This window comes from Mesoplodon densirostris, chromosome 5 (assembly GCF_025265405.1).
Source record: "Mesoplodon densirostris isolate mMesDen1 chromosome 5, mMesDen1 primary haplotype, whole genome shotgun sequence".
Classification (NCBI taxonomy): Eukaryota; Metazoa; Chordata; class Mammalia; order Artiodactyla; family Ziphiidae; genus Mesoplodon; species Mesoplodon densirostris.
The window spans coordinates 95945815-95972389 of NC_082665.1; the positions used below are offsets into that span (position 1 = coordinate 95945815).

The 26575-nt window shown below is 37.3% G+C and overlaps 1 protein-coding gene across 1 annotated transcript in view; it reads right to left on the minus strand.

Moving 5' to 3' along the window:
• The window catches only part of SPATA16 (spermatogenesis associated 16), a 224316-nt gene that overhangs the window by 112649 nt on the left and 85092 nt on the right, over positions 1-26575 (minus strand). Inside the window, exon 3 of the mRNA XM_060098837.1 lies at positions 12914-13003. Coding sequence (XP_059954820.1) covers positions 12914-13003 — 90 coding nt within the window. The remainder of the gene's footprint in view (positions 1-12913; positions 13004-26575) is intronic.

The window sequence follows — 26575 nt, forward strand, 5'->3', positions numbered from 1 at the left end:
ACTATACCATTCCACAGATAGTGTAAATACCTTAAAATAACAAAATATTCCTAATTCATCCCTCCCATCCCTTGTATCATTGTTGTCATTCATTTTGCTAATCTGTAAGCATGCATAGGTGCCTATATACATAGACACAAGCATTCATAATTGAATATATTGTTGCTATTATTATTTTCAATAAGCTTATCAGTTAGCTCATTTGAGAGTAAAAAAAATTAAATTTTTTTAGTTTGCCTTCACTTATTCATTCTCTCATGCTGTCCCTTTATTTATGTATTATAGACCTGAGTTTCTGACCTATATCATATCATTTTCCTTCTCTTTGAAGAACTTTTTTTTTTTTTTAACATTTCTTGCAAGGCAGATCTACTGGCAACAGATTATCTAAATTTTTGTTTGTCTGAGAAAGTTTTATTTCTCCTTCACTTTTTTTTTTTTTTTTTTTGCGGTACGTGGGCCTTTCACTGTCATGGCCCCTCCTACCGCAGAGCACAGGCTCCAGAAGCGCAGGCTCATTGGCCATGGCTCATGGGCCCAGCTGCTCCACGGCATGCGGGATCCTCCTGGACCGGTGCACGAACCCGTGTCCCCCACATCGGCAGGCAGACTCCCAACCACTGTGCCACCAGGGAAGCCCCTCTCTTTCACTTTTGAAGGATACTTTTGCAAGATACAGAATTCTAGGTTGGTGTTTTTTTTTTTCTCTCAACACTTTAAATATTTCATCTACTTCCTTCTTGCTTGCATGGTTTCTGAGGAGTAGTCAGATGTAATTCTTATCTTTGCTCCTTTATTTGTAAGATTTTTTTTTCTTGTGGCTTCTTTTCAGAATTTTTTCTTTATCTTTGAATTTCTGTTATTTGAAAATGATATGCCAAGGTGTAGGTTTTTGGCATTTGTCTTGCTTGGTGTTCTCTAAGCTCCTTGATCTGTGTTTTGGTGTCTAACAATAATATTTGGAAATTCTCAGTCATTGCTTCAAATGTTGCTTCTGTTCCTTTCTTCTCCTTCTTGTATTTCCATTACATATATGTTATACTTTTTATAGTTTTCCCACAGTTCTTAGGTATTCTGTTTCTTTTTTCATTCCCTTTTCTTTTTGCTTTTCAGTGTACTATTTTGGAAATTCTTATTGTCATAGCCTCAAAGCTCAGAGATTCTTTTTTTTTTTTGTTAAATATTTTATTTATTTATTTATTTTTTGTGGTATGCGGGCCTCTCACTGTTGTGGCCTCTCCCGTTGTGGAGCACAGGCTCCGGACGCGCAGGCTCAGCGGCCATGGCTCACGGGCCCAGCCGCTCCGTGGCATGTGGGATCTTCCCGGACCGGGGCACGAACCCGTGTCCCCTGCATCGGCAGGCGGACTCTCAACCACTGCGCCACCAGGGAAGCCCCCTCAGAGATTCTTTATTCAGCCATATGCACTCTACTAATGAGCCCATCAAAGAGGTTCTTCATTTCTGTTGCATTGTTTTTGATCTCTAGTATTTCTGTTTCTTTCTTAGAATTTTCATTTCTCTGCTTACATTATCCATCTGTTCTTACATGTTTTGTTTTTTTTTAAGCCCTTAGTATATTAATTATGTATTTTTAAAAGTTCCCATTGTGATAATTCCAACATTCCTGCTACATATCCTTCTGATTCTGATGCTTGTTCAGTTTCTTCAAACTCTGTCTTTTAGCTTTTTAGTATGCATTATAAATTTCTGTTACAAGGGGGACATGAAGTATGGGTAGTTCCTTAGGTAGAAGGAACTGCAGTAAATAGGCTTTTGGTATGTAGTGGTGAGGTGTTGGGGGAGGGGAAGCATTCTGAAGTTCTATGATTAGGTCTCAGTCTATGATTTACATTAGGTGAACCTGTGCTCCTGGACTGTGAACTTCACCAGTGCTTCCCAGTTTGTAACCCCATTTAGGTGTGACGCAACGGCAAAAAAGGACTGGAGTTGGGTATTCCTCTTTCCTCATTTGGAAGGCTAGAATGAGCTGGAGCTTGGTATTTCTCTTCCTCCAGGTGTGTCAGGCTCTGGTAAAGTAGGTTCACTTGAAGGCAGGACTTGCTAAAGAGAACAGAATGCTCTGGCATATTTCAAAATGGTTTCTTTTCCCTTCCTTCTGCTGGAAGCATGGTGGAATTTTCCTCCCATATTCACTGTGAGGACCTGGTAGAGCACCTGGAGATAAAACTCACAAAAGTGTAGGGGTCTCCCTATGACTGGAGCCCCCTACACACCCTGAAATTTTTAACCTCTCAAAGTTTTCAACATTGAGCCTCCAGAAATTTGTCAGTTACAGTTCAGGTTTTCCTGTCCTAGCACTGGTTTTCATGGAGGTTTCTGCTCAGAGATTTCTCTTCCAGTAACTTAGGATTCTCTTTTTCTGTCTCTCCTATTTTGGGACAGCTGGTTTGCTTGTGGTTAATATTTACTGGTCTAGTAGCTGTCTTTTAAGAAGACATGTGCATAGGGGAAAGGAGACATAGCCTGAGGTCCAAGCATAGTGAAGATTGAATAGAAGACCATCTGCATAATGGTTTCTTTAAGAGATAACATTTTCCATGAAAGAGTTAAGAGAAACTCTTACAGAGCAAAATAGTGGAACTGCATGCCAGTCTTGACCTTGAATCCTGGTGGAGCACAAAAAAAAGTAAGAAAGTCTTCCTTGGGAATTCCTAACCAGAAGTTACCCTATCCTGGTTTGGAATTCAGATTCACTCTTTCTGCCATTTTGGTGGAAGAGTAAAAGGCCAATAATAGATAAAACATTCTTGAAAAAGAATCAGTTGGGGTGGTTTGCTTTACTAGGTATCAAGATATATTATAAAACCATTCTATGTAGGATAGTGTAGTCTTGGCAGTGCAACAGACAAATAGATGAATCAGTAGAATGCAGACCAGAAATCAGCATATTCATATGTGTAAAACTGATCTAGACAGAATTAACGTTGAAGATCAATAGTGAAAGGATTTAGTAAGATAATGTCAAGATAATTGAATGTCCATTGAGGGAAAAACATGATAATAGATTCCTACCTCACACCATACATAAAAATCAATTAGCATTGGGTCAAAACTTTAAAGGCAAAGAGAACACTTAAAAAAATTTTTGAAGACAATACAGGAGGCTATCTTGATGAGCTTGGAATAAAGGAATATTTCTTAAAACTCAAATGGTGCAAATCATAAAGGAATTTGATACATTTGACTACATTAAAACTAAATCTTCAGGCTTATTTTTTATCAAAAATATCATGAAGAGTATGATTATACAAGCCATAAGTTGGAAAAAATTACTTGCAACACATATTACCAAAAGTTATTAGTATACAGAATATATAAAGCTTCCTAAATTTAATGATAAAAAGACAATTCAAAGAAATGAGCAAAAGATAAATACACAAATGAACATATCACTGAAGAGGAAACATGATTAACCAATAAATATTAAAAATGCACAGGCTCATTAGGAATGATAATAAAAAAGAAAATGTGTATCACAATAAGGCAGTGCCATTTCAAACTTACCCAAATGGCAAATATGAAAAAGTCTGAGAATGCCAAGTGTGTTTTTTTGTGTGTGTGCAGGAATAGGCATTTGATGATAAGATTAAGCTCGAATTTCAGATTTGCTACTTATCAGTGGTGTGATCTCTGACAAGTCATTCAAACTGTAGCTTAAGTTTTCTCACCTAAAAAATTCAGAGTATAATTTCTTTGCAGAGTTGTGAGGAACAAAGATGATGCAAGACAAGCATCTGACATAAAGTTTGGCAAAGAGCAGGAGGTCATAGATGACAGCTGCTAAAATGGAGATAAACTGGGGTAGTAGTTGAGTAGTATAATGTTTATACCAAAATTTCACTCAATAGAATTAATTCAGAGTGAATGTATTAGGATTTTAAACCTCATTCTTCAAAGTTTGTAACAACAATAATTAATTGAGGACTTATTATGTGCCAGGCACTGAGTTTAGTGTTTTATATTCATTATTTTATTTAATCCTTATGCTTACTTTGTAAGATAGTATTATTATCTTCATTTTATGGTTGAGGAAATTGAAACTCAAAGAGCTTACTTAATTAACTTGCCCGTGGTCACACACAGCCAGTCATTTGTAGCCCTGGGAGTAGAACACAGTTCTTTCTGCCTTGACTGTAATTCTCTAGTGTAGATGATTCCTCTTTAGCAGACAGATACAAAATCAGAACTTTTGACTTATAATCAGTTTTCACAATTAGTGGCATCAAAATTAATTTATGTGCAAAATAGCGTGATGGACCAATGTGGGTATTAAAAAGAAGGGTGAAGAATTTCAGTTTCTGGCAGTGTTAGTTATTTCCAGCCTAAATCTTTTGTCAAGGTATTGCTATTTTTGACAGAAATGAGGAAAGGAAAAAAGGGAGAATTGGCATAAAAACCAGGTGACTGAACACTTCTCTTTCTCTGTGTGATTTAAAGTTCCACCTGCCAACCCCAGAGACCTCCACATTGTAACTCCCTTAAAGAATAATTGGAATATCACTCAGACTGAAACAGGATGCTAAAATTCATAATATATTCATACACAAAAATTTTTTAAAGTCACAATCTTGCCTCTTTTAACTCCTTAAAGCAGCGAGAATCTTGTCCTTCAACCCCTATGTTAACAGTGGTCTTTCCAAAAACACAGCTATGCTGACTCAGAGTGAGATGGGATCAACTAGTCTTGGGGTGCAAGCTCGTCTCTCATAGTGCAGTACTTCAGCTAAAGGACTGCTCAACAAATTCTGGTTACAGTGTTGAGAAACTCATTGTCTCTTGAGGTAGCTTCAGCTATCTTCAAAGAGCTCTAATTGTTAACAACAAGAGAAACAATGACAATAGCTCATTTTTTATTGAGAGTTTATGATGTGCCAAGTACTGCGCTAAGTGCACAATATAAATTGTCTCATTTATCCTCATAATAACCTCTGTGACACAGATGCTATTATTATCTCCAATTTACAGTTTAAAAACATGGAGCTTTTGATCCATTTATCATAATTTTAACATTTACAGACTATACTCTGATTCACTTGGCAGCACTTAGATATTAGAAAACAGCACAGAACTCTGAGTTAAACTGTAGCTCCTTTGGATTAAACTTTTGAATGTTTAATTGGTTTTCTACATTCTGTTATTGTAGAAAATATGGAATCAGGTGGATGTCTGATTGAAGGGAAGAAGGGAGGGAAGAGATCTTTATTTCTTCATATTTTAAACGTGACACTCTAGGGCTTTTCTGCATTCTCTCTTACATTATCTTCATTGCTTCACCCACTTTTTAAAAGATGCAAGGTTGGATCTATAGCAAAAAAGAGAAATCTTTCTCTGTACTCTGCTACATGTTTTCTAGATCAATATTTGCAGACAGTGCACACAGTCCAAGAATTGTGCATTTCTAAATTATTTTAGAAATGTTTAAAGGTAATGCAAATGCATAGCATACCATTCAAAAGAGAAAAGGGACAAAAATACCATGATAAACATCAGCAAGATGGAGAATTCACAAAATCAATGTTTATTTTTCTCTGATGGATTTTCAGATGTTGTTGTTAACAGCCTGACGTAAAATCTTTTTCTATATTTATGTAAGATTATGTGTCCTTGCAGTAATTTACTTATAACTTGGATCATGTCCAAAGCTTTTCTTAAGGCAACAGAACTTTTTAAGCCATCTGATATCATTATAGCCTTACATTTAGCGTTTTATGGTAAAATTAGACATTTATATATCTGCAATGTTAAATCCTTAATACCTAATAGATGGCTAGAATCTTGAAGCTGTAGTATATTTTCGTGTTCACTTTTTTCCTTGAAATCACAAACACTACACCTTACACATATAAAAATTGGGTGTGCTGTAGTCTTATATTTAACCTAAGTCATGTGAAATGACTAAATAGCTCTTTATTAATGTCAGTTTTAGAAATTATACATAAGGAAGCAACATTTTCACAGTGCTTAGGGTTCATGCAGCTTTGTCATATGTAGGGAAAAGGAAAGTCAATTTAGTGGTGGAATGATCATGACTAACTGTATGTTACATATGACTGACTAATGCCAGACCACACTGAAGCTGTTCTCGCAGTGGTGAACTGCCTCCAGTAAAAAGAAAGAAAGCCCTTCAGGCAGATGGCCAATTTAAGAATAAAAATTAGCCTATAGTCTTCATTTAATCTATTTGTGGGCATAAATGAGAACTTAACTTTAACCAAAAAACCCTGTGATGTATTTTTAGCATCTTGCATGGTGAATGAATGGATTTTACACTTCCAGTTGAATCAGAACTGTTAAAATAAGCTCCCAATGCTACTATCATCTCTTCAGAATCACTTGTCTTGAGTCTGCCTGTCAGTATATTCTCCTCCCTTGCAAGATAGCTAATAATCTCATTTAAAATCATAGAGTTCCATGACACCAAAAAAACTGACAGTTTCTTCCTTGTTGCTACTGTACTACCACCCCTGAGTGACTGCTTATCTACAGCAACACCACTGCTTTATGTTACCAGATTTCTGAACAAATACTTCAGTTTATTTTGGGGTCACCCTTTTCTTTTGACAGATTGTGATTTATATATACATTATTTTCCATTTCCAGTAGGACCAACTTACATAAGAAAACAACAACAAAATCAAATCCCCCAATCCCCTGCTGGGTCTCAGGAAACTTAACCTACTCCCACCTCTACTAACCTCTACTGTTTGGCTTGTCAGTGAGGGTAGCTATGAATTCATGCATCTTGAAATATCATGTTTTGATTTGGCTTAACAGTAACATACTACCTGGCAAAGAAACATCCCTAGAACATCCTGATACCCATGCAGAGCCCAGACCTTAAGTGTTTAAACTAATTCTCAAACATTGATACTCTAATGTGTCACACCTTAGCTATAGCTGACAACTCATTTCTAAAAGAATCTGTGTTTTAAGGAATTTATTGTTTGAGATTTTCATTGTACATTCATCCATAGAGCAGATTTCTTGAAAATTCAAATATTTTAATTTGTCTCAGAGTATCAAAAATAAGATAAAGCAAAAACAAATGTAACCACTAATTAGTTAAAACAATGGCAATTACCAAGGGAAGTCAAAGTCTTACAGAATGAATGAGATGCTTGGAGAATGGCTTATTAATGACCAGAAGCAAGGGGATACTCACAAAGAAGGGACTTTTATTTTTTTCAGAAAAGGTAAGCATCATGAAAGAAGAAAAAAGGCAAGGAGGATGGGAATAGCAGGTAGCCAAAATGATAAAATAGGAGTGAACTGAAAGGCACTGTCAGGGGTCAAGAGTGAGAGAGGCAAAGCTGAGAAATAGCTGTGAGGGAGAAAATTCTTAGTGTATTAACAAGCAGACAGATGCAACTCGGTGGCCTCTCACCAATTTGTTTTTTTAATCCTGAAAAGCACATGTAATATACAATAGCTCTGAAATCCAGTGTGTCATTTAGTGCAGTACTTTAAGCAGGGCAAAGATTAAAAAAAATTTATACTACATATTGTATTATTTACTCTATTTCTCACAATATTACATACATTACACGGCACTAAATAATATTATTTCAAAATATGGAGCAGACCAGATTTGTTGTAGATAGTAAACTAAAGCTGTTGAACTCTGTAAGGTAACACCTTTTTCTAACAGTGGACTGCTGTTCTTAGACTAAAATCTTCCCCCAACTGCCCTTGCACAAACTTTGATGTGGGAAGGAATCCTCATGCTGGTAGGAGGAAGCTCAGCCTTTACTGTTGAGGAATTAAACTCCAGTATTCCTTTAGAGCTGGAGAGAGGACTTGACTTCCCAGCTTCAAATCTGATGATGTGGCCCACAGCCTTCTGTGGGCTCCTGGTCAATTCATCAGATGATGAGTTTGTCAAATGACCCATTTGTTAAATTTATAAATATGCTTATCTACTAAGACAGCTTATTTTAACTCTTTAAAAAAATTGTGTTAATCCTACAGATGGATTCGAAGGAGCCAGGGCTCCAGGGTTCTGCGGCCTGTGGTTTCTCTCTGTTCTTCAGTCTCCCCTCTGTGGGATCCACAGCCCAGATTTTGCTGTGTTGCTCGCTGTTCATTTTCCCTATCTTGGCTTTTTCTAGCTTCAAGAGATAAAATAGAATGCTATTAAAATCTCCTCATTAAATACAAGTTGTTGTAAATGCTATAAACAGTTAAAAATACATTTGATCACACAGGCAAATTTGCTTACTCTCCAAAAATTGGGGAATGGATCTTAAAAATGATGAAATGTTAAAAACAAAAAAAATGGCTTTTAAAATATGAGAAGGAAATTAGTATAAATTGTTAAAATTCCATATTAAAATTTTGATTATGTTAATAAGAAGAAAATAGTCATAGAATATTCAAGAATAGTAGAGTAATAATCATACACACAAGAAGAACATATTTATGAGAATAAGTCATTCCATAACCTTAGATTTTAAAAACTGAAAATTTTCAAAAATTAACAAGATTTGCTGAATATATTCATGAGGAATATGTACATAAGAAAATGTATTCATATTAATTTGTCAGTAAGATTATTTCTTAAAATAAGGTTCTAGTAAACTTGAAATTTGGTGAATTCTGCAAATTGGTCACCTGGCCAATTGATTCTTCAGAGAATTACATTTTCATGAATGGGACTACTTCAGCTTTCTTATGATGACACTGTGTTTGAAAAACTTGAAGTAATTGCCAACATTTAAAAGTCAAGAAATTTCTTGGAAAGCTCTGAATTATTATACTATTTCTTGAAAAATCTGCAACACTGAACCTATATTTCTATACAGCAACATTAGCTGGACTTGAATAAGGCTACTGCCTTCAGAAGGGCCAGGGGTAGGGTGACCATATGGCCAGTGTGCTAATGATAGTCCTGGTTTATGCCTGTTTTCCTAGTATAATTCTTAAATGTGCCCACTTTCACTCTCACAGTGTTCAGTCTGAGAGAGAAATTGTACAGTCACTCTAGTTAGTGAGCTCCAGTCTTCTGTAGTTCATACAACACCCTTTTGTCTTATAATTCACACACCATATGCGTGGGCTTTGTAAGCATTTGCATGTGTTATTCCTGTTCTAGTGTCTCCTGGTCTAGTTCACGTATGTAGAAACACACAGCTAATTCTTCCTTAGTGATGGATAAAGAGGCTTTGTTGTGTTTTTTCACTTAGTGTTACCTTCTGTTTGCTTCCTCTTACACAGACTGGTCTTAAATAAAGATTCAGTGCAATGTCATCTGTTTTTTCCCTCATGAATCTTCACTGTAGTAGGCATGACCCTATCACATGACTTTACTACTATGTGCACACTCTTATATTTATTTTTCAACCAGGGTTGTACCAAGAAATTCATGTAATATCTCCTTACTGATGCAGCTAAATGGTTAGTAATCACAAACTCAGAAACTAGCTAGTTTAATTTGTAAACCCCAAACTTGGTTTGTGCCAAGGCCTGTGCTAGTCAGTGAGCATACAGAGATGAAAGACATTGTGCTGTTCGTATTATCAAGTTATTAGTTCCTTCATAAGATAGTCTTGACTTTTGTTTGTATGCTTTTTTACATCTCTGCATATTGTTTCTTGGCTTATCATCTTTCTTATGAAAGTAGGCCAAATGTGTGTGTGTGTGTGTGTGTGTGTGTGTGTATTGGAGGAGGGACAGATTTGAGCAAGAACATTTTATTTCAACACGTACACTTTTATAGGCACGGAAACAGAGCAATGTTAAAGAGCTAGGCTACTGGCGATTTCAGGTAAGGCCTCAAAGGTTGGCTGTTTCTTGGGGGGGGTTACAGTACTCTCAATTGAGATTTATGGTATGAAAATGTGATTTCATCAAATTAACTGGTGCCAAGTGTCTTCTCAAGGGTGATCAGCATCCCTGCAGAGCTTATATCAAAATTAAATCTCCTTATTTTTATTCAGCTTCCTACCATTTATATATTCAGGCTCTTTCTTCTGGTATGATGTTTCTGAAAAGATATTGACCAATAAAATAAAAGGACCTGCCCATTGTCGTAATACCTGTCGTAATCAGTCAATACGCCCATTGACTGATATCCTCTATTCAATCACATTTCCTATAGCCTCTCTGGTTGAGAATCTGGGATTTTGTGAAGCTGTCCTGGAAATGTTTTCTGGACTGTTCTCTACGAATTCCTTCCTGGGTAGAGCTGGTTAGGCTCAGAAAATTTTAGATAACCCAGTTTCCAGAGACTGGTTGTAAATGCACTGTCTTGGACCAGATGGAAGATGATCTACTTCACTGGGAATCATGGTTTTAAGACTTCCTAAGTTACATGGTAATGGCATTCTTTGGTAGGTGCTTCTCAATCTCAGAAACATGACTGATTGGCTTCTTAGAGGAAATAACCTTGATATGTGGGCTTTTTCAATTAGTTTTAATATAATGTGCTTGTAAGAGACCTGAACCAAACTACCTAAGTATCCAAGCAATTGATTGATAAATATGAATGCTTAACACATTGATTTGTGTTTAGTGTTTTACACTAGAAATCAAATAGCTAAGAGACACTAAGATATTCGTGTTCATGGTTCATAGTATTCTTTCCCTTGAGGGGAAAAGAGGATGACTAATACTCTGTATTAAGGATTATAATTGCCAAGGAAACCAAGATGGAAAACACTTGTATCTGCTTCTCTGTTGGAAAGTCCACACCAGTATAGCCAACAATTATCAGGAATTTTCTCAAGGATTATTGTCAAGTTAGTCATCAAATGATATTACACAGATACACTTATTGCACTTCAGGGATATACATGTCAAGGTAAATGGATATTTAGTACCAATATTACATGATAAGTACTGACAAATTCCTAATTTTCAAGTTCTCATTGTTTATTCATTTATTTTAGGAACCATAAAGAATTTTTATCACCACTTTAACTCAAGCAGTTAGGCTGATACAATTAAGTTACAGTCAATGATCTACTGGTATCTGGCTCTCCCCCAAACTCCAAAATCCTGGGCTTGTAGCATTTGCCAGTTTTCTTTTTTTTTTTTTTTTTTTGCGGTATGCGGGCCTCTCACTGTTGTGGCCTCTCCCGTTGCGGAGCACAGGCTCCGGATGCGCAGGCCCAGCGGCCATGGCTCACGGGCCCAGCCGCTCCGCGGCATATGGGATCCTCCCAGACCGGGGCACGAACCCGTATCCCCTGCATCGGCAGGCGGACTCTCAACCACTGCGCCACCAGGGAGGCCCTGCCAGTTTTCATAGTGTAAATTCTCCCAGCAATGCTAATTTCTCCTACAGGTAACAACTGGCTCTCCCAATATTCCTGAATATTTAACAGTGGGCTCTCTAGAGTCTATACAAGCTAACCCAGCACACTACTAGCAGTTTTAACTAGTTACAATCTAGTTCTGAAGTTGCATCTAGCTTTCTCCTGTTATCTTTTGATTAGAGTCAGAAGACACATTAGTGAACCACCTCTTAAAGAAAACTATTTTACAGATAACTGTATCTGTTTATGATGAGCTTATTAACTTCACTTGTAGCTTGTGACCTTTACAAAGCATGGGACAGAAGGAAGCTTACTATCATCGCTTAAATTCCCTCTCATTTGCATAGTGTGTGTGGGAAGAGAGTAAGCCACAGGGACAACTCAGTAGACAAAACGAAAAGTAGGACTTAAAAAAAAAAACAGTAGGAAGAAGTTATTTGTGGGTAATGTAAGATAAAACATTCAGGAAAAGAGTATAAGGAAAAATAGAATGTAAAAATGCGATTGATAGAGACGTATTCTAATTTGTAAAAGTGGACACTAACACACAGGTAAATAGATATTGTGTCATATTGGTTGGTTGACTGCAAAGTGAGAGTAGTTGAGATTAATTTTGCCTTCCATATCCATCATTTAATTGAGTTCAATCATAATTCCTAAGACCATCTTATAAAATGGAATTCATGTCAAACTCATAGTATCAATTTTATGGAATCATTCTCTTATCTATTTAAATTTCTTAAACGTCATTTTCCAAGAAAGTGTTATTTGCAAATGTTCTAGAGATAGTAGCCACCAGCAACCTAGGCTCCCCATTCCTATTACTGTGGCTTTCTCCCTAGGAGTTATGGTTGGAGTATGTATAGAAACCACTCACACATCCTTGACAAATTCCTGGGGTGGTAAAGTGGATGGGTAAGAAACAATAGGTACCTATACATTGAGAGATGAAGAAAATTCTTTGAGAGAATTTATGAAAGAGAAGGGGAGTCTGATATGGTGATCTTGACTCAGGAATAAAAAGCATTGGTTGTCACAGGTGCAAAGGAATTCTGAGTGTAGCATTGAGGCTGTTGCACAAATCTTGCAATTCTTTGCCTAAGTCTAGGTTCTGGGGATGAGAATATCAGCAGCTTTTTCACCAGGTTTTTATGAAACATATTGTGGGTCCGAGAGACAACACTTTAGGACACCTCTAACAACCTTTGGTGTTATAACTGATGCCGTCTTCTCTAGAAATGGGCAGCTGGTATCCTTTTTGTGTGGGTTGGATTTTATTTCCAGAACTCAAGAAAGAGATAGCCACAAAATTGTGTCCTTACAACCAGGATCAGGAATGGACTTGAGAGCAAGAGGTCAAGTTCATTTCTAATCTTCCCTGGAAGTTTTCCCATCATTATCAGTGACCTCATGGCTGGAAAGTTTGAATTTTACTAAGAGCTATGAACACAGAGTGGCTTTAATTAAAGAAAAAGATAGTCAATAATTGTTGGTTTGACATTTATAAGACAATAATTCTGGTAAAATCATATTCCATGTGAGAAATGGAAAGTTCTATTACGCTATTACCAGAAGCTGAGAATAAAATTAGTTTAACTCGAAATAATTCTTCATAAAAGTTATAACAAACATACCGGGCAGCTTCTGAATATCTCTCCAGACATCTAAACACTGCTGCCTGACGAAGATGATTTCGGAAATAGGCTGGGTTTAAAACAATGCTCCTGAAAAGATAAAAGAAATGCAAATGTTATTAAGCTGATTTCTAGATTTTTCTTTATTGCATATAATTGTTTTTCTAAATTTTTATAGCTGTAATGAAAATGTGTTAAAACTGACACTATAATACATTTTTTTGGTTGATCTTTAAAAAAAAAAAAGTCAATTACCAGAAGTGTATAGGAATGAAATAACATTCATTCAGTTTTACATACTATATATTTTAAAAGATACTAGTAAATGGATCATTTGTCTTCCTGTAATTGTCAGTTAAGACAAATAAACAAGCATTATTGAAAAATTAAGTTTGCATGATAAAAGCAATTTTATTTCTAACACAGGCTAACTTTTATAGATATAACAATGGCAACAAATTTGAATCCAACTTATATTACATGTAAGACATGGTGTTATTTTATTTGTTATATATTTATAAATCAGGCACAGATCACAGGTAGACATATTTATAGTATGTCTACCTATAATGAAGGAGGAGATTGTTAGCTGCTGAATTTCAGTTAAAAGAAAGGAACTGGAATTTGAGTGACATGTTTATTTGCACTCCACATTGGGTTCTGTGTCTTCCCCCAGCTGGACAATGTGGTGGAATGGAAGGAGCCCTGTACCATTGGCTAAGGAATCTGGTCCTGAACTTGCCACTTTTGGTAAGACCCTTGTTCACTTTGGGTTTCCATTTTCTTTTATTGAAATTACAAGGCTTGACTTTTGGATAAGATTATCTATCCTTGCTGATTTTTTCATTATCTCAGAGTTCTGCAGTCTCAGTTCCAGCTCAGATGAGATGATGATCACTCCATAGCTGCCCTCTTCCTCCAGAGATAAACTGGCAGCCATTCCTCTTCCTTGCTTCACTGAGAACCAGGCACTGTTCAAGGCATTTGATATAATGAGGTGAACTAGACAGATATAGACCATGATTCATCACTGAATGAGGAGACAGCCATTAGTTAAAGTTTAAGGTGTAGCTTATATCATAATAGAGTGTTGTGTTATTGATGTAAGATACAAATGTTACAGAACCAACACAGGATTATTAAGCAATCTTTTTGTGAGCCTGTTTTTACAAGTTGATGAGAATCACTTGGAATTAGTTCATTATTGAAGTAAGTGGTTCTTAATCTTTTGGGGAGGTTCACAGAGCTTTTTGAGAATCAGATGAAAGCTATGGATCTCTGTCCAGAAAAATGCACATAAACATGGTTGCCCAAATTTAGGTAATTCATGTGACCCCTTAAGGCTATTCATGAACTCCAGACTAAAAAAAATGCAGACAAGAATAATTCCATTCCCAGAACCATTGCTTATAGAAAGAATAAAGTAAAAAAAGAGGCATCTATCTGATGTACATAGAATCATAGAATTATATGACGATGAGATGGATTGACTGAATAATTCAGCTCACTTTAAACACAAAGGAACAGCATCTAGAGAGGCTAAGGGACCTCTCTAAAATCATAAACTAGTTAGTTGCAATGTTGCTTCAAGTTTATTATTATGTTTCCTATCTCTAGCTACAGCAATTCATATTTTACCTTACTCCTTCTCTATGATTTCTGAATTAGCGGAGCCTGAGTTAGTAAAGTTTCACTGCATTCTATGCTTAGTAGTTTGTACAAATGAATACGTTAATCTCCCAAGAACACAGACCATTTGCTTTGTTGATTTCTGATTAAAATATTGGAAATTTAAAGCCTATTACATAAGTTTATCCCACATCCATACTGAGCTATTAATATCTACTACTAATACTTTATATTAATTCAGGAAAAAGTACATTTATAAAGCATGTTTGTGTATTTTATCCGTGTAAAGGTAATCTTGTAAAATTAGATCAGAGTGAAGAGAACAGTGCTCTGTCTAGGGGCCTGGGTCTTCCGACTCTGACCAGAACTTTTTCTTCCACATTGTAGTTAATCTTTCCTTTTACTTTGTAATCTTTATTCACTTATGCATTTTTAGCAAATGTCTGCAAATGTGATGAGACAAAATCCTTACTGAATGACCATTTCTTGTCTTTGACATCTCTTTGCCCATGATGTGGTATTTTGGTTTTGCTATGCTGTTCTCCAAAGAATCTCGCTTTGCCAGATGTGTTTTGATAAAAATGGATTAGGCTGAAGAAAAGGATGGGGTGTGGTGGGCAGGAGGAGTGTGAGAGAAGGGTTTAATACAATAGAGGGAGAAGGGAGAGGAGGAATGATCAAAGTGGCCTTGGTGGAGGAGGAGATTTTTGTGGGTAGTGAGGGTTGATGAGATAAACACTGTTTCAGTGTAATTTTTAAAAAGAATAGATTTTTAAAAAATTTCTTGTAATTACAAATCCTTTCTTTGGTGCTGAAGAAATACATTAGAGGACATGAGTTTAGAAATCACTATTGCTAAACTAGACTAGGCTCTCTTAAACCATAACACCACCCTATACTAAGCCACATAAATCACAGCTTCAGAAGAGGGACCAAAAAGACCAGGACCCAGTCTACCCTGACAGATGGAAGTCTACTTATAAAAGAAAGTTTAGAAATTTGAGATGAGATATTATATTTGGCAGTTTATTACTTTTGGCTCCCTTATAATTATTGCAGCATTCACTGTGTGCTTATAATATGTGCAGTTATATATTTGGCATGAAAATGCTAGTGCTGATTGTAAAGCCTAGTTTTTATCCTTTTATTGTTTTATTCAATGCTTTCTAAAATGACATACCCTTTTTTTTTTTTTTTTTTTTTTGCGGTATGCGGGCCTCTCACTGTTGTGGCCTCTCCCGTTGCGGAGCACAGGCTCTGGACGCGCAAGCTCAGTGGCCATGGCTTACGGGCCCAGCCGCTCCGCGGCATGTGGGATCTTCCTGGACTGGGGCATGAACCCGTGTCCCCTGCATCGGCAGGCGGACTCTCAACCACTGCGCCACCAGGGAAGCCCCATACCCTTTTAAAAAATTTTTTAAATTTTATTTATTTTTTATACAGGAGGTTCTTATTAATTATCTATTTTATACATATTAGTGTATATATGTCAATCCCAATCTCCCAGTTCATCCCGTCACCACCACCCCCAACCACTTTCCCCCCTTGGTGTCCATATGTTTGTTCTCTACATCTGTGTCTCAATTTCTGCCTTGCAAACTGGTTCATCTGTACCATTTTTCTAGGTTCCACATATATGTGTTAATATACGATATTTGTTTTTCTCTTTCTGACTTACTTCATTCTGTATGACAGTCTCTAGGTCCATCCACGTCTCTACAAATGACCCAATTTCGTTCCTTTTTATGGCTGAGTAATATTCCACTGTATATATATACACCACACCTTCTTTTTCCATTCATCTGTCAATGGGCATTTAGGTTGCTTCCATATCCTGGCTATTGTACATAGTGCTGCAATGGACATGGTGGTACATGACTCTTTTTGAATTACAGTTTTCTCCGGATATATGCCCAGTATTGGGATTGCTGGATCATATGGTAATTCTATTTTTAGTTTTTTAAAGAACCTCAATACTGTGCTCCATAGTGACTATATCCATTTACATTCTCACCAACAGTGGAAGAGGGTTCACTTTTTTCCATAGCCTATCCAGCAGTTATTCTTTGTAGATTTTTTGATGATGGCCATTCTGACTGGTGTGAGGTGATACCTTATTGTCACTTTGATTTGCATTTCTCTAATAACTAGTGATGTTGAGTAGCTTTTCATGTGCCTCTTGGCCATCTCTGTGTCTTCTTTGGTGAAATGTCTATTTAGGTATTCTTCCCATTTTTTAATTGAATTGTTTGTTTTTTTTTGATATTGAGCTCCATGAGCTGTTTGTATATTTTGTAGATTAATCCTTTGTCTATTGTCTCATTTGCAAATATTTTCTCCCATTCTGAAGGTTGTCTTTTTGTCTTGTTTATGGTTTCCTTTGCTGTGCAAAAGCTTTTAAGTTTCATTAGGTTCCATTTGTTTATTTTTGTTTTTATTTCCATTACTCTGAGAGGTGGGTCAAAAAAAATCCCGCTGTGATTTATGTCAAAGAGTGTTCTTCCTATGTTTTCCTTTAAGAGCTTTATAATGTCCAGTCTTACATTTAGGTCTCGAATCCATTTTGAGTTTATCTTTGTGTATGGTGTTAGGGAGTGTTCTAATTTCATTCTTTTACATGTAGCTGTCCAGTTTTCCCAGCACCACTTATTGAAGAGACTGTCTTTTCTCCAGCCTATATCCTTGCCTGCTTTGTCATAGATTAGTTGACCATAGGTGTATGGATTTACCTCTGGGCTTTCTATCCTGTTCCATTGATCTATATTTCTGTTTTTGTGCCAGTACCATATTGTCTTGATTACTGTAGCTTTGTAGTATAGTCTGAAGGCAGGGAGTCTGATTCCTCCAGCTCTGTTTTTTTCCCTCAACATTGCTTTGGCTATTCGGGGTCTTTTGTGTCTCCATACAAATTTTAAGATATTTTGTTCTAGTTCTGTAAAAAATGCCATTGGTAATTTGATAGGGATTGCATTGAATCTGTAGATTGCTTTGGGTAATGTAATCATTTTCACAATATTGATTCTTCTAATCCCAGAACATGGTATATCTCTCCATCTGTTTGTGTCATCTTTGATTTCTTTCATCAGTATCTTATAGTGTTCTGAATACAGGTCTTTTGTCTCCTTAGGTAGGTTTATTCCTAGGTATTTTATTCTTTTCGTTGCAATGGTGAATGGGATTGTTTCCTTAATTTCTCTTTCTGATCTTTCATTGTTAGTGTACAGGAATGCAAGAGATTTCTGTCCATTAATTTTGTATTCTGCAACTTTACCAAATTCATTGATTAGCTCTAGTAGTTTTCTGGTGGCATCTTTAGGATTCTCTATGTATAGTATCATGTCCTCAGCAAACAGTGACAGTTTTACTTCTTTTCCAATTTGTATTCCTTTTATTTCTTTTTCTTCTCTGATGGCTGTGGCTAGGAATTCCAAAACTATGTTGAATAATAGTGGCAAGAGTGGACATCCTTGTCTTGTTCCTTACCTTAGAGGAAATGCTTTCAGTTTTTCACCATTGAGAATGATGTTTGCTGTGGGTTTGTCATATATGGCCTTTACTTTGTTGAGGTAGGTTCCCTCTGTGCTCACTTTCTGGAGAGTTTTTATCATAAATCGGTGTTGAATTTTGTCAAAAGGATTTTCTGCATCTATTGAGATGATCATGTTTTTTCTCCTTCAGTTTGTTAATATGGGGTAGTACATTGATTGATTTGTGTATATTGAAGAATCCATGCATCCCTGGGATAAATCCCACTTGATCATGGTGTATGATCCTATTAATGTATTGTTGGATTCTGTTTGCTAGTATTTTGTTGAGGATTTTTACATCTATATTCATCAGTGATATTGGTCTGTACTTTTCATTTTTTGTAGTATCTTTGTCTGGTTTTGGTATCAGGGTGATGGTGGCCTTGTAGAATGAGTTTGGGAGTGTTCCTTCCTCTGCAATTTTTTGGAAGAGTTTGAGAAGGATGGGTGTTAGCTTTTCTCTAAATGTTTGATAGAATCCACCTGTGAAGCCATCTGGACCAGGACTTTTTTTTTTTTTTTTTTTTTTTTTGAGGTATGCGGGCCTCTCACTGTTGTGGCCTCTCCCGTTGCAGAGCACAGACTCCAGACACATAGGCTCAGCGGCCATGGCTCACGGGCCCAGCTGCTTGGCAGCATGTGGGATCCTCCCAGACCGGGGCACAAACCTGTGTCCCCTGCATCGGCAGGCAGACTCTCAACCACTGCACCACCAGGGAAGCCCTGGACCAGGACTTTTGTTTGTTGGGAGATTTTTGTTTGTTTGTTTTGCGGTATACGGGCCTCTCACTGTTGTGGCCTCTCCTGTTGCGGAGCACAGGCTCTGGACGCGCAGGCTCAGCGGCCATGGCTCACAGGCCTAGCCACTCCATGGCATGTGGGATCTTCCCGGACTGGGGCACGAACCCATGTCCTCTGCATCAGCAGGCAGACTCTCAACCACTGCGCCACCAGGGAAGCCCTGTTGGGAGATTTTTAATCACAGTTTCAATTTCATTACTTGTGATTGGTCTATTCATATTTTCTATTTCTTCCTGGTTCAGTCTTGGAAGGTTATACCTTTCTAAGAATTTGTCCATTTCTTCCAGCTTGTCCATTTTATTGGCATAGAGTTGCTTGTAGTAGTTTCTTAAGATGCTTTGTATTTCTGTGGTGTCCTTTGTAACTTCTCCTTTTTAATTTCTAATTTTACTGGTTTGGGTCCTCTCCCTCTTTTTCTTGATGAGTCTGGCTAAAAAGGTTGATCAATTTTGTTTATCTTCTCAAAGAACCAGGTTTTAGTTTTATTCATCTTTACTGTTGTTTTCTTTGTTTCTATTTCATTTATTTCTGCTCTGAGCTTTATGATTTCTTTCCTTCTACTAACTTTGAGTTTTGTTTGTTCTTCTTTTTCTAGTTCCTTCAGGTGTAAGGTTAGATTGTTTATTTGAGATTTTTCTTGTTTCTTGAGGTAGGATTGTGTTGCTATAAACTTCCCTCTTAGAACTGCTTTTGCTGCGTCCCATGGGTTTTGGATCGTCGTATTTTCACTGTCATTTGTCTCTGGTATTTTTTGATATCCTCTTTGATTTCATCATTGATCTCTTGGTTATTTAGTAAGGTATTGTTTAGCCTCCATGTGTATGTGTTTTTTACACTTTTTTCCCCTATAATTGATTTCTAATCTCATAGCGTTGTGGTTGTAAAAGATGCTTGATATGCTTTCAGTTTTCTTATATTTACTGAGGCTTGATTTGAGACCCAAGATGTGATCTATTCTGGAGAATGTTTTTTGTGCACTTGAGAACAAAGTGTAATCTGTTGTTTTTGGGTGGAATGTCCTATAAATATCAATTAAATCTATCTGGTCTGTTGTGTCATTTAAAGCTATTGTTTCCTGTATGACACTCTGCATTATTAATTTTTTGTCTGGATGATCGGTCCATTGGTGTAAGTGAGGTGTTAAAGTCCCCCACTATTATTATTATTATTATTATTATTTTTTGTGGTATGCGGGCCTCTCACTGTTGTGGCCTCTCCCATTGTGGAGCACAGGCTCTGGATGTGCAGGCTCAGCGGCCATGGCTCACGGGCCCAGCCGCTCCGCGGCATGTGGGATCTTCCCAGACTGGGGCACGAACCTGTGTCCCCTGCATCGGCAGGAGGACTCTCAACCACTGCACCAGCAGGGAAGCCCCACCCCCCACTATTATTGTGTTACTGTCGATTCTGTCTTTATAGGTGTTAGCATTTGCCTTATGTATTGAGGTGCTCCTATGTTAGGTGCATATATATTTATAATTGTTATATCTTCTTCTTGGTTTGATCCCTCGATAATTATGTGGTATCCTTCTTTGTCTCTTGTAATTGTCTTTATTTTAAAGTTTCTTTTATCTGATATGAGTATGGCTACTCCAGCTTTCTTTTGATTTCCAGTTGAATGGAATATCTTTTTCCATCCCCTCACTTTCAGTCTGTTATGTGTCCCTAGGTCTGAAATGGGTCTCTTGTAGACAGCATATATATCGGTCTTGTTTTTGTATCCATTCAGCGAGCCTGTGTCTTTTGGTTGGAGCATTTAATACATTTACAATTAAGGTAATCATTAATATGTATGTTCCTGTTACCATTTTCATAATTGTTTTGGGTTTTTTTTTTTTTTGTAGGTCCTTTTCTTCTCTTGTGTTTCCCACTTAGAGAAGTTCCTGTAGCATTTGTTTTAGAGCTGGTTTGTTGGTGCTGAATTCTCTTAGCTTTTGCTTGTCTGTAAAGTTTTGATTTTCCAAAGGATCTGAATGAGATCCTTGCCCGTAGAGTAATGTTGGTTGTAGGTTCTTCACTTTCATCACTTTAAATATATCATGCCACTCCCTTCTGGCTTGTAGAGTTTCTGCTGAGAAATCAGCTGTTAACCTTATGGGAGTTCCCTTGTATGTTATTTGTTGTTTTTTCCTTGCTGCTTTCAATATTTTTTCTTTGTCTGTAATTTTTGTCAGTTTGATTACTGTGTGTCTCGATGTGTTTCTCCTTGGGTTTATCCCACCTGGGACTCTCTCCGCTTCCTGGACTTGTGTGGTTATTTCCTTTCCTATGTTAAGGAAGTTTCTGACTATAATCTCTTGAAATATTTTCTCAGGTCCTTTCTCTCTTCTCCTGCTGGGACCTCTATAATGGGAATGTTGGTGTGTTTAATGTTGTCCCAGAGGTCTCTTAGGCTGTTTTCATTTCTTTTCATTCTTTTTTCTTTATTCTGTTCCATGGCAGTGAATTCCCCCATTCTGTCTTTCAGCACACTTCTCCGTTCTTCTGCCTCAGTTATTCTGCTATTGATTCCTTCTAGTGTATTTTTCATTTCATTTATTGTATTGTTCATCTCTGTTTGTTATTTAATTCTTCGTGGTGTTTGTTCTTTAATTCTTCTTGGTCTTTTTTTTTTTTTTATTTTACAAATTTAATCAGTTATACATATACATATGTTCCCATATCCCCTCCCTTTTGCGTCTCCCTCCCACCCTCCCTATCCCACCCCTCCAGGCGGTCATAAAGAACCGAGCTGATCTCCCTGTGCTATGCGGCTGCTTCCCACTAGCTATCTACCTTACGTTTGGTAGTGTATATATGTCCATGCCGCTCTTTCACTTTGTCACAGCTTACCCTTCCCCCTCCCCATATCCTCAAGTCCATGCTCTAGTAGGTCTGTGTCTTTATTCCTGTCTTACCCCTATGTTCTTGATGACATTTTTTTCTTAAATTCCATATATATGTGTCAGCATACAGTATTTGTCTTTCTCTTTCTTTTTTTTCTTTTTTTTTTTTCTTTTTTTTTTTTTTGCGGTATGCGGGCCTCTCACTGTTGTGGCCTCCCCCGTTGCGGAGCACAGGCTCCGGACGCGCAGGCTCCGGATGCGCAGGCTCAGCGGCCATGGCTCACGGGCCCAGCCGCTCCACGGCATATGGGAACCTCCCAGACCGGGGCACGAACCCGTATCCCCTGCATCGGCAGGTGGACTCTCAACCACTTGTGCCACCAGGGAGGCCCTGTCTTTCTCTTTCTGACTTACTTCACTCTGTATGACAGACTCTAGGTCCATCCACCTCATTACAAATAGCTCAATTTCATTTCTTTTTATGGCTGAGTAATATTCCATTGTATATATGTGCCACATCTTTATCCATTCATCCGATGATGGACACTTAGGTTGTTTCCATCTCCGGGCTATTGTAAATAGGGCTGCTATGAACATTTTGGTACATGTCTCTTTTTGAATTATGGTTTTCTCAGGGTATATGCCCAGTAGTGGGATTGCTGGGTCATATGGTAGTTCTATTTGTAGTTTTTTAAAGAACCTCCATACCGTTCTCCATAGTGGCTGTACCAATTCACATTCCCACCAGCAGTGCAAGAGTGTTCCCTTTTTTCCACACCCTCTCCAGCATTTATTGTTTCTAGATTTTTTGATGATGGCCATTCTGACTGGTGTGAGATGATATCTCATTGTAGTTTTGATTTGCATTTCTCTAATGAGTAAAGATGTTGAGCATCCTTTCATGTGTTTGTTGGCTATCTGTATATCTTCTGTGGAGAAATGTCTATTTAGGTCTTCTGCCCATTTTTGGATTGGGTTGTTTGTTTTTTTGCTATTGAGCTGCATGAGCTGCTTATAAATTTTGGAGATTAATCCTTTGTCAGTTGCTTCATTTGCAAATATTTTCTCCCATTCTGAGGGTTGTCTTTTGGTCTTGTTTATGGTTTCCTTTGCTGTGCAAAAGCTTTTAAGTTTCATTAGGTCCCATGTGTTTATTTTTGTCTTTATTTCCATTTCTCTAGGAGGTGGGTCAAAAAGGATCTTGCTGTGATTTATGTCATAGAGTGTTCTGCCTATGTTTTCCTCTAGGAGTTTGATAGTGTCTGGCCTTACATTTAGGTCTTTAATCCATTTTGAGCTAATTTTTGTGTATGGTGTTAGGGAGTGATCTAATCTCATACTTTTACATGTCCCTGTCCAGTTTTCCCAGCACCACTTATTGAAGATACTGTCCTTTCTCCACTGTACATTCCTGCCTCCTTTATCAAAGATAAGGTGACCATATGTCCGTGGGTTTATCTCTGGGCTTTCTTTCCTGTTCCATTGATCTATCTTTCTGTTTTTGTGCCAGTACCATACTGTCTTGATTACTGTAGCTTTGTAGTATAGTCTGAAGTCAGGGAGCCTGATTCCTCCAGCTCCGTTTTTCGTTCTCAAGATTGCTTTGGCTATTCGGGGTCTTTTGTGTTTCCATACAAATTGTGAAATTTTTTGTTCTAGTTCTGTGAAAAATGCCATTGGTAGTTTGATAGGTATTGCATTGAATCTGTAGATTGCTTTGGGTAGTAGAGTCATTTTCACAATGTTGATTCTTCCAATTCAAGAACATGGTACATCTCTCCATCTATTTGTATCATCTTTAATTTCCTTCATCAGTGTCTTATAATTTTCTGCATACAGGTCTTTTGTCTCCTTAGGTAGGTTTATTCCTAGATATTTTATTCTTTTTGTTGCAATGGTAAATGGGAGTGTTTCCTTGATTTCACTTTCAGATTTTTCATCATTAGTATATAGGAATGCCAGAGATTTCTGTGCATTAATTTTGTATCCTGCAACTTTACCAAATTCATTGATTAGCTCTAGTAGTTTTCTGGTAGCATCTTTAGGATTCTCTATGTATAGTATCATGTCATCTGCAAACAGTGACAGCTTTACTTCTTCTTTTCCCATTTGGATTCCTTTTATTTCCTTTTCTTCTCTGATTGCTGTGGCTAAAACTTCCAAAACTATGTTGAATAAGAGTGGTGAGAGTGGGCAACCTTGTCTTGTTCCTGATCTTAGTGGAAATGGTTTCAGTTTTTCACCATTGAGGACGATGCTGGCTGTGGGTTTGTCATATATGGCCTTTATTATGTTGAGGAAAGTTCCCTCTATGCCTACTTTCTGCAGGGTTTTTATCATAAATGGGTGTTGAATTTTGTCAAAAGCTTTCTCTGCATCTATTGAGATGATCATATGGTTTTTCTCCTTCAGTTTGTTAATATGGTGTATCACATTGATTGATTTGCGTATATTGAAGAATCCTTGCATTCCTGGAATAAACCCCACTTGATCATGTTGTATGATCCTTTTAATGTGCTGTTGGATTCTGTTTGCTAGTATTTTGTTGAGGATTTTTGCATCTATGTTCATCAGTGATATTGGCCTGTAGTTTTCTTTCTTTGTGACATCCTTGTCTGGTTTTGGTATCAAGGTGATGGTGGCCTCGTAGAATGAGTTTGGGAGTGTTCCTCCCTCTGCTATATTTTGGAAGAGTTTGAGAAGGATAGGTGTTAGCTCTTCTCTAAATGCTTGATAGAATTCGCCTGTGAAGCAATCTGGTCCTGGGCTTTTGTTTGTTGGAAGATTTTTTTTTTTTTTTTTTTCTCTTTTTGCGGTATGTGGGCCTCTCACTGTTGTGGCCTCTCCCGTTGCGGAGCACAGGCTCCGGATGCGCAGGCCCAGCGGCCATGGCTCACGGGCCCAGCCGCTCCGCGGCATATGGGATCCTCCCAGACCGGGGCACGAACCCGTATCCCCTGCATCAGCAGGCGGACTCTTAACCACTGCGCCACCAGGGAGGCCCTGTTGGAAGATTTTTAATCACAGTTTCAATTTCAGTGCTTGTGATTGGTCTGTTCATATTTTCTATTTCTTCCTGATTTAGTCTTGGCAGGTTGTGCATTTCTAAGAATTTGTCCATTTCTTCCAGGTTGTCCATTTTATTGGCATAGAGTTGCTTATAGTAATCTCTCATGATCTTTTGTATTTCTGCAGTGTCAGTTGTTACTTCTCCTTTTTCATTTCTAATTCTATTGATTTGAGTCTTCTCCCTTTTTTTTCTTGATGAGTCAGGCTAATGGTTTATCAATTTTGTTTATCTTCTCAAAGAACCAGGTTTTCGTTTTCTTGATCTTTGCTATCGTTTCCTTCATTTCTTTTTCATTTATTTCTGATCTGATTTTTATGATTTCTTTCCTTCTGCTAACTTTGGGATGTTTTTGTTCTTCTTTCTCTAATTGCTTTAGGTGCAAGGTTAGGTTGTTTATTCGAGATATTTCCTGTTTCTTAAGGTGGGATTGTATTGCCATAAACTTCCCTCTTAGAACTGCTTTTGCTGCATCCCATAGGTTTTGGGTCGTCGTGTCTCCATTGTCATTTGTTTCTAGGTATTTTTTAATTTCCTCTTTGATTTCTTCAGTGATCACTTCGTTATGAAGTAGTGTATTGTTTAGCCTCCATGTGTTTGTATGTTTTACAGCTCTTTTCCTGTAATTGATATCTAGTCTCATAGCATTGTGGTCGGAAAAGATACTTGATACAATTTCAATTTTCTCAAATTTACCAAGGCTTGATTTGTGACCCAAGATATGATCTATCCTGGAGAATGTTCCATGAGCACTTGAGATAAATGTGTATTCTGTTGTTTTTGGATGGAATGTCCTATAAATATCAATTAAGTCCATCTTGTTTAATGTATCATTTAAAGCTTGTGTTTCCTTATTTATTTTCATTTTGGATGACCTGTCCATTGGTGAAAGTGGGGTGTTAAAGTCCCCTACTATGATTGTGTTACTGTCGATTTCTCCTTTTATGGCTGTTAATATTTCCCTTATGTATTGAGGTGCTCCTATGTTTGGTGCATAAATATTTACAATTGTTATATCTTCTTCTTGGATTTATCCCTTGATCATTATGTAGTGTCCTTCTTTGTCTCTTCTAGTAGTCTTTATTTTAAAGTCTATTTTGTCTGATATGAGAATTGCTACTCCAGCTTTCTTTTGGTTTCCATTTGCATGGAATATCTTATTCCATCCCCTTACTTTCAATCTGTATGTGTCTCTAGGTCTGAAGTGGGTCTCTTGTAGACAGCATATATATGGGTCTTGTTTTTGTATCCATTCAGCCAGTCTGTGTCTTTTGGTGGGAGCATTTAGTCCATTTACATTTAAGGTGATTATTGATATGTATGTTCCTATTCCCATTTTCTTAATTGTTTTGGGTTCGTTATTGTAGTTCTTTTCCTTCTGTTGTGTTTCTTGCCTAGAGAAGTTCCTTTAGCATTTGTTGTAAAGCTGGTTTGGTGGTGCTGAACTCTCTCAGCTTTTGCTTGTCTGTAAAGGTTTTAATTTCTCCATCAAATCTGAATGAGATCCTTGCTGGGTAGAGTAATCTTGGTTGCAGGTTTTTCTCCTTCATCACTTTAAGTATGTCCTGCCACTCCCTTCTGGCTTGTAGAGTTTCTGCTGAGAGATCAGCTGTTATCCTGATGGGGATTCCCTTGTGTGTTATTTGTTGTTTTTGCCTTGCTGCTTTTAATATGATTTCTTTGTGTTTAATTTTTGACAGTTTGATTAATATGTGTCTTGGTGTATTTCTCCTTAGATTTATTCTGTATGGGACTCTCTGTGCCTCCTGGACTTGATTAACTATTTCCTTTCCCATATTAGGGAAGTTTTCAA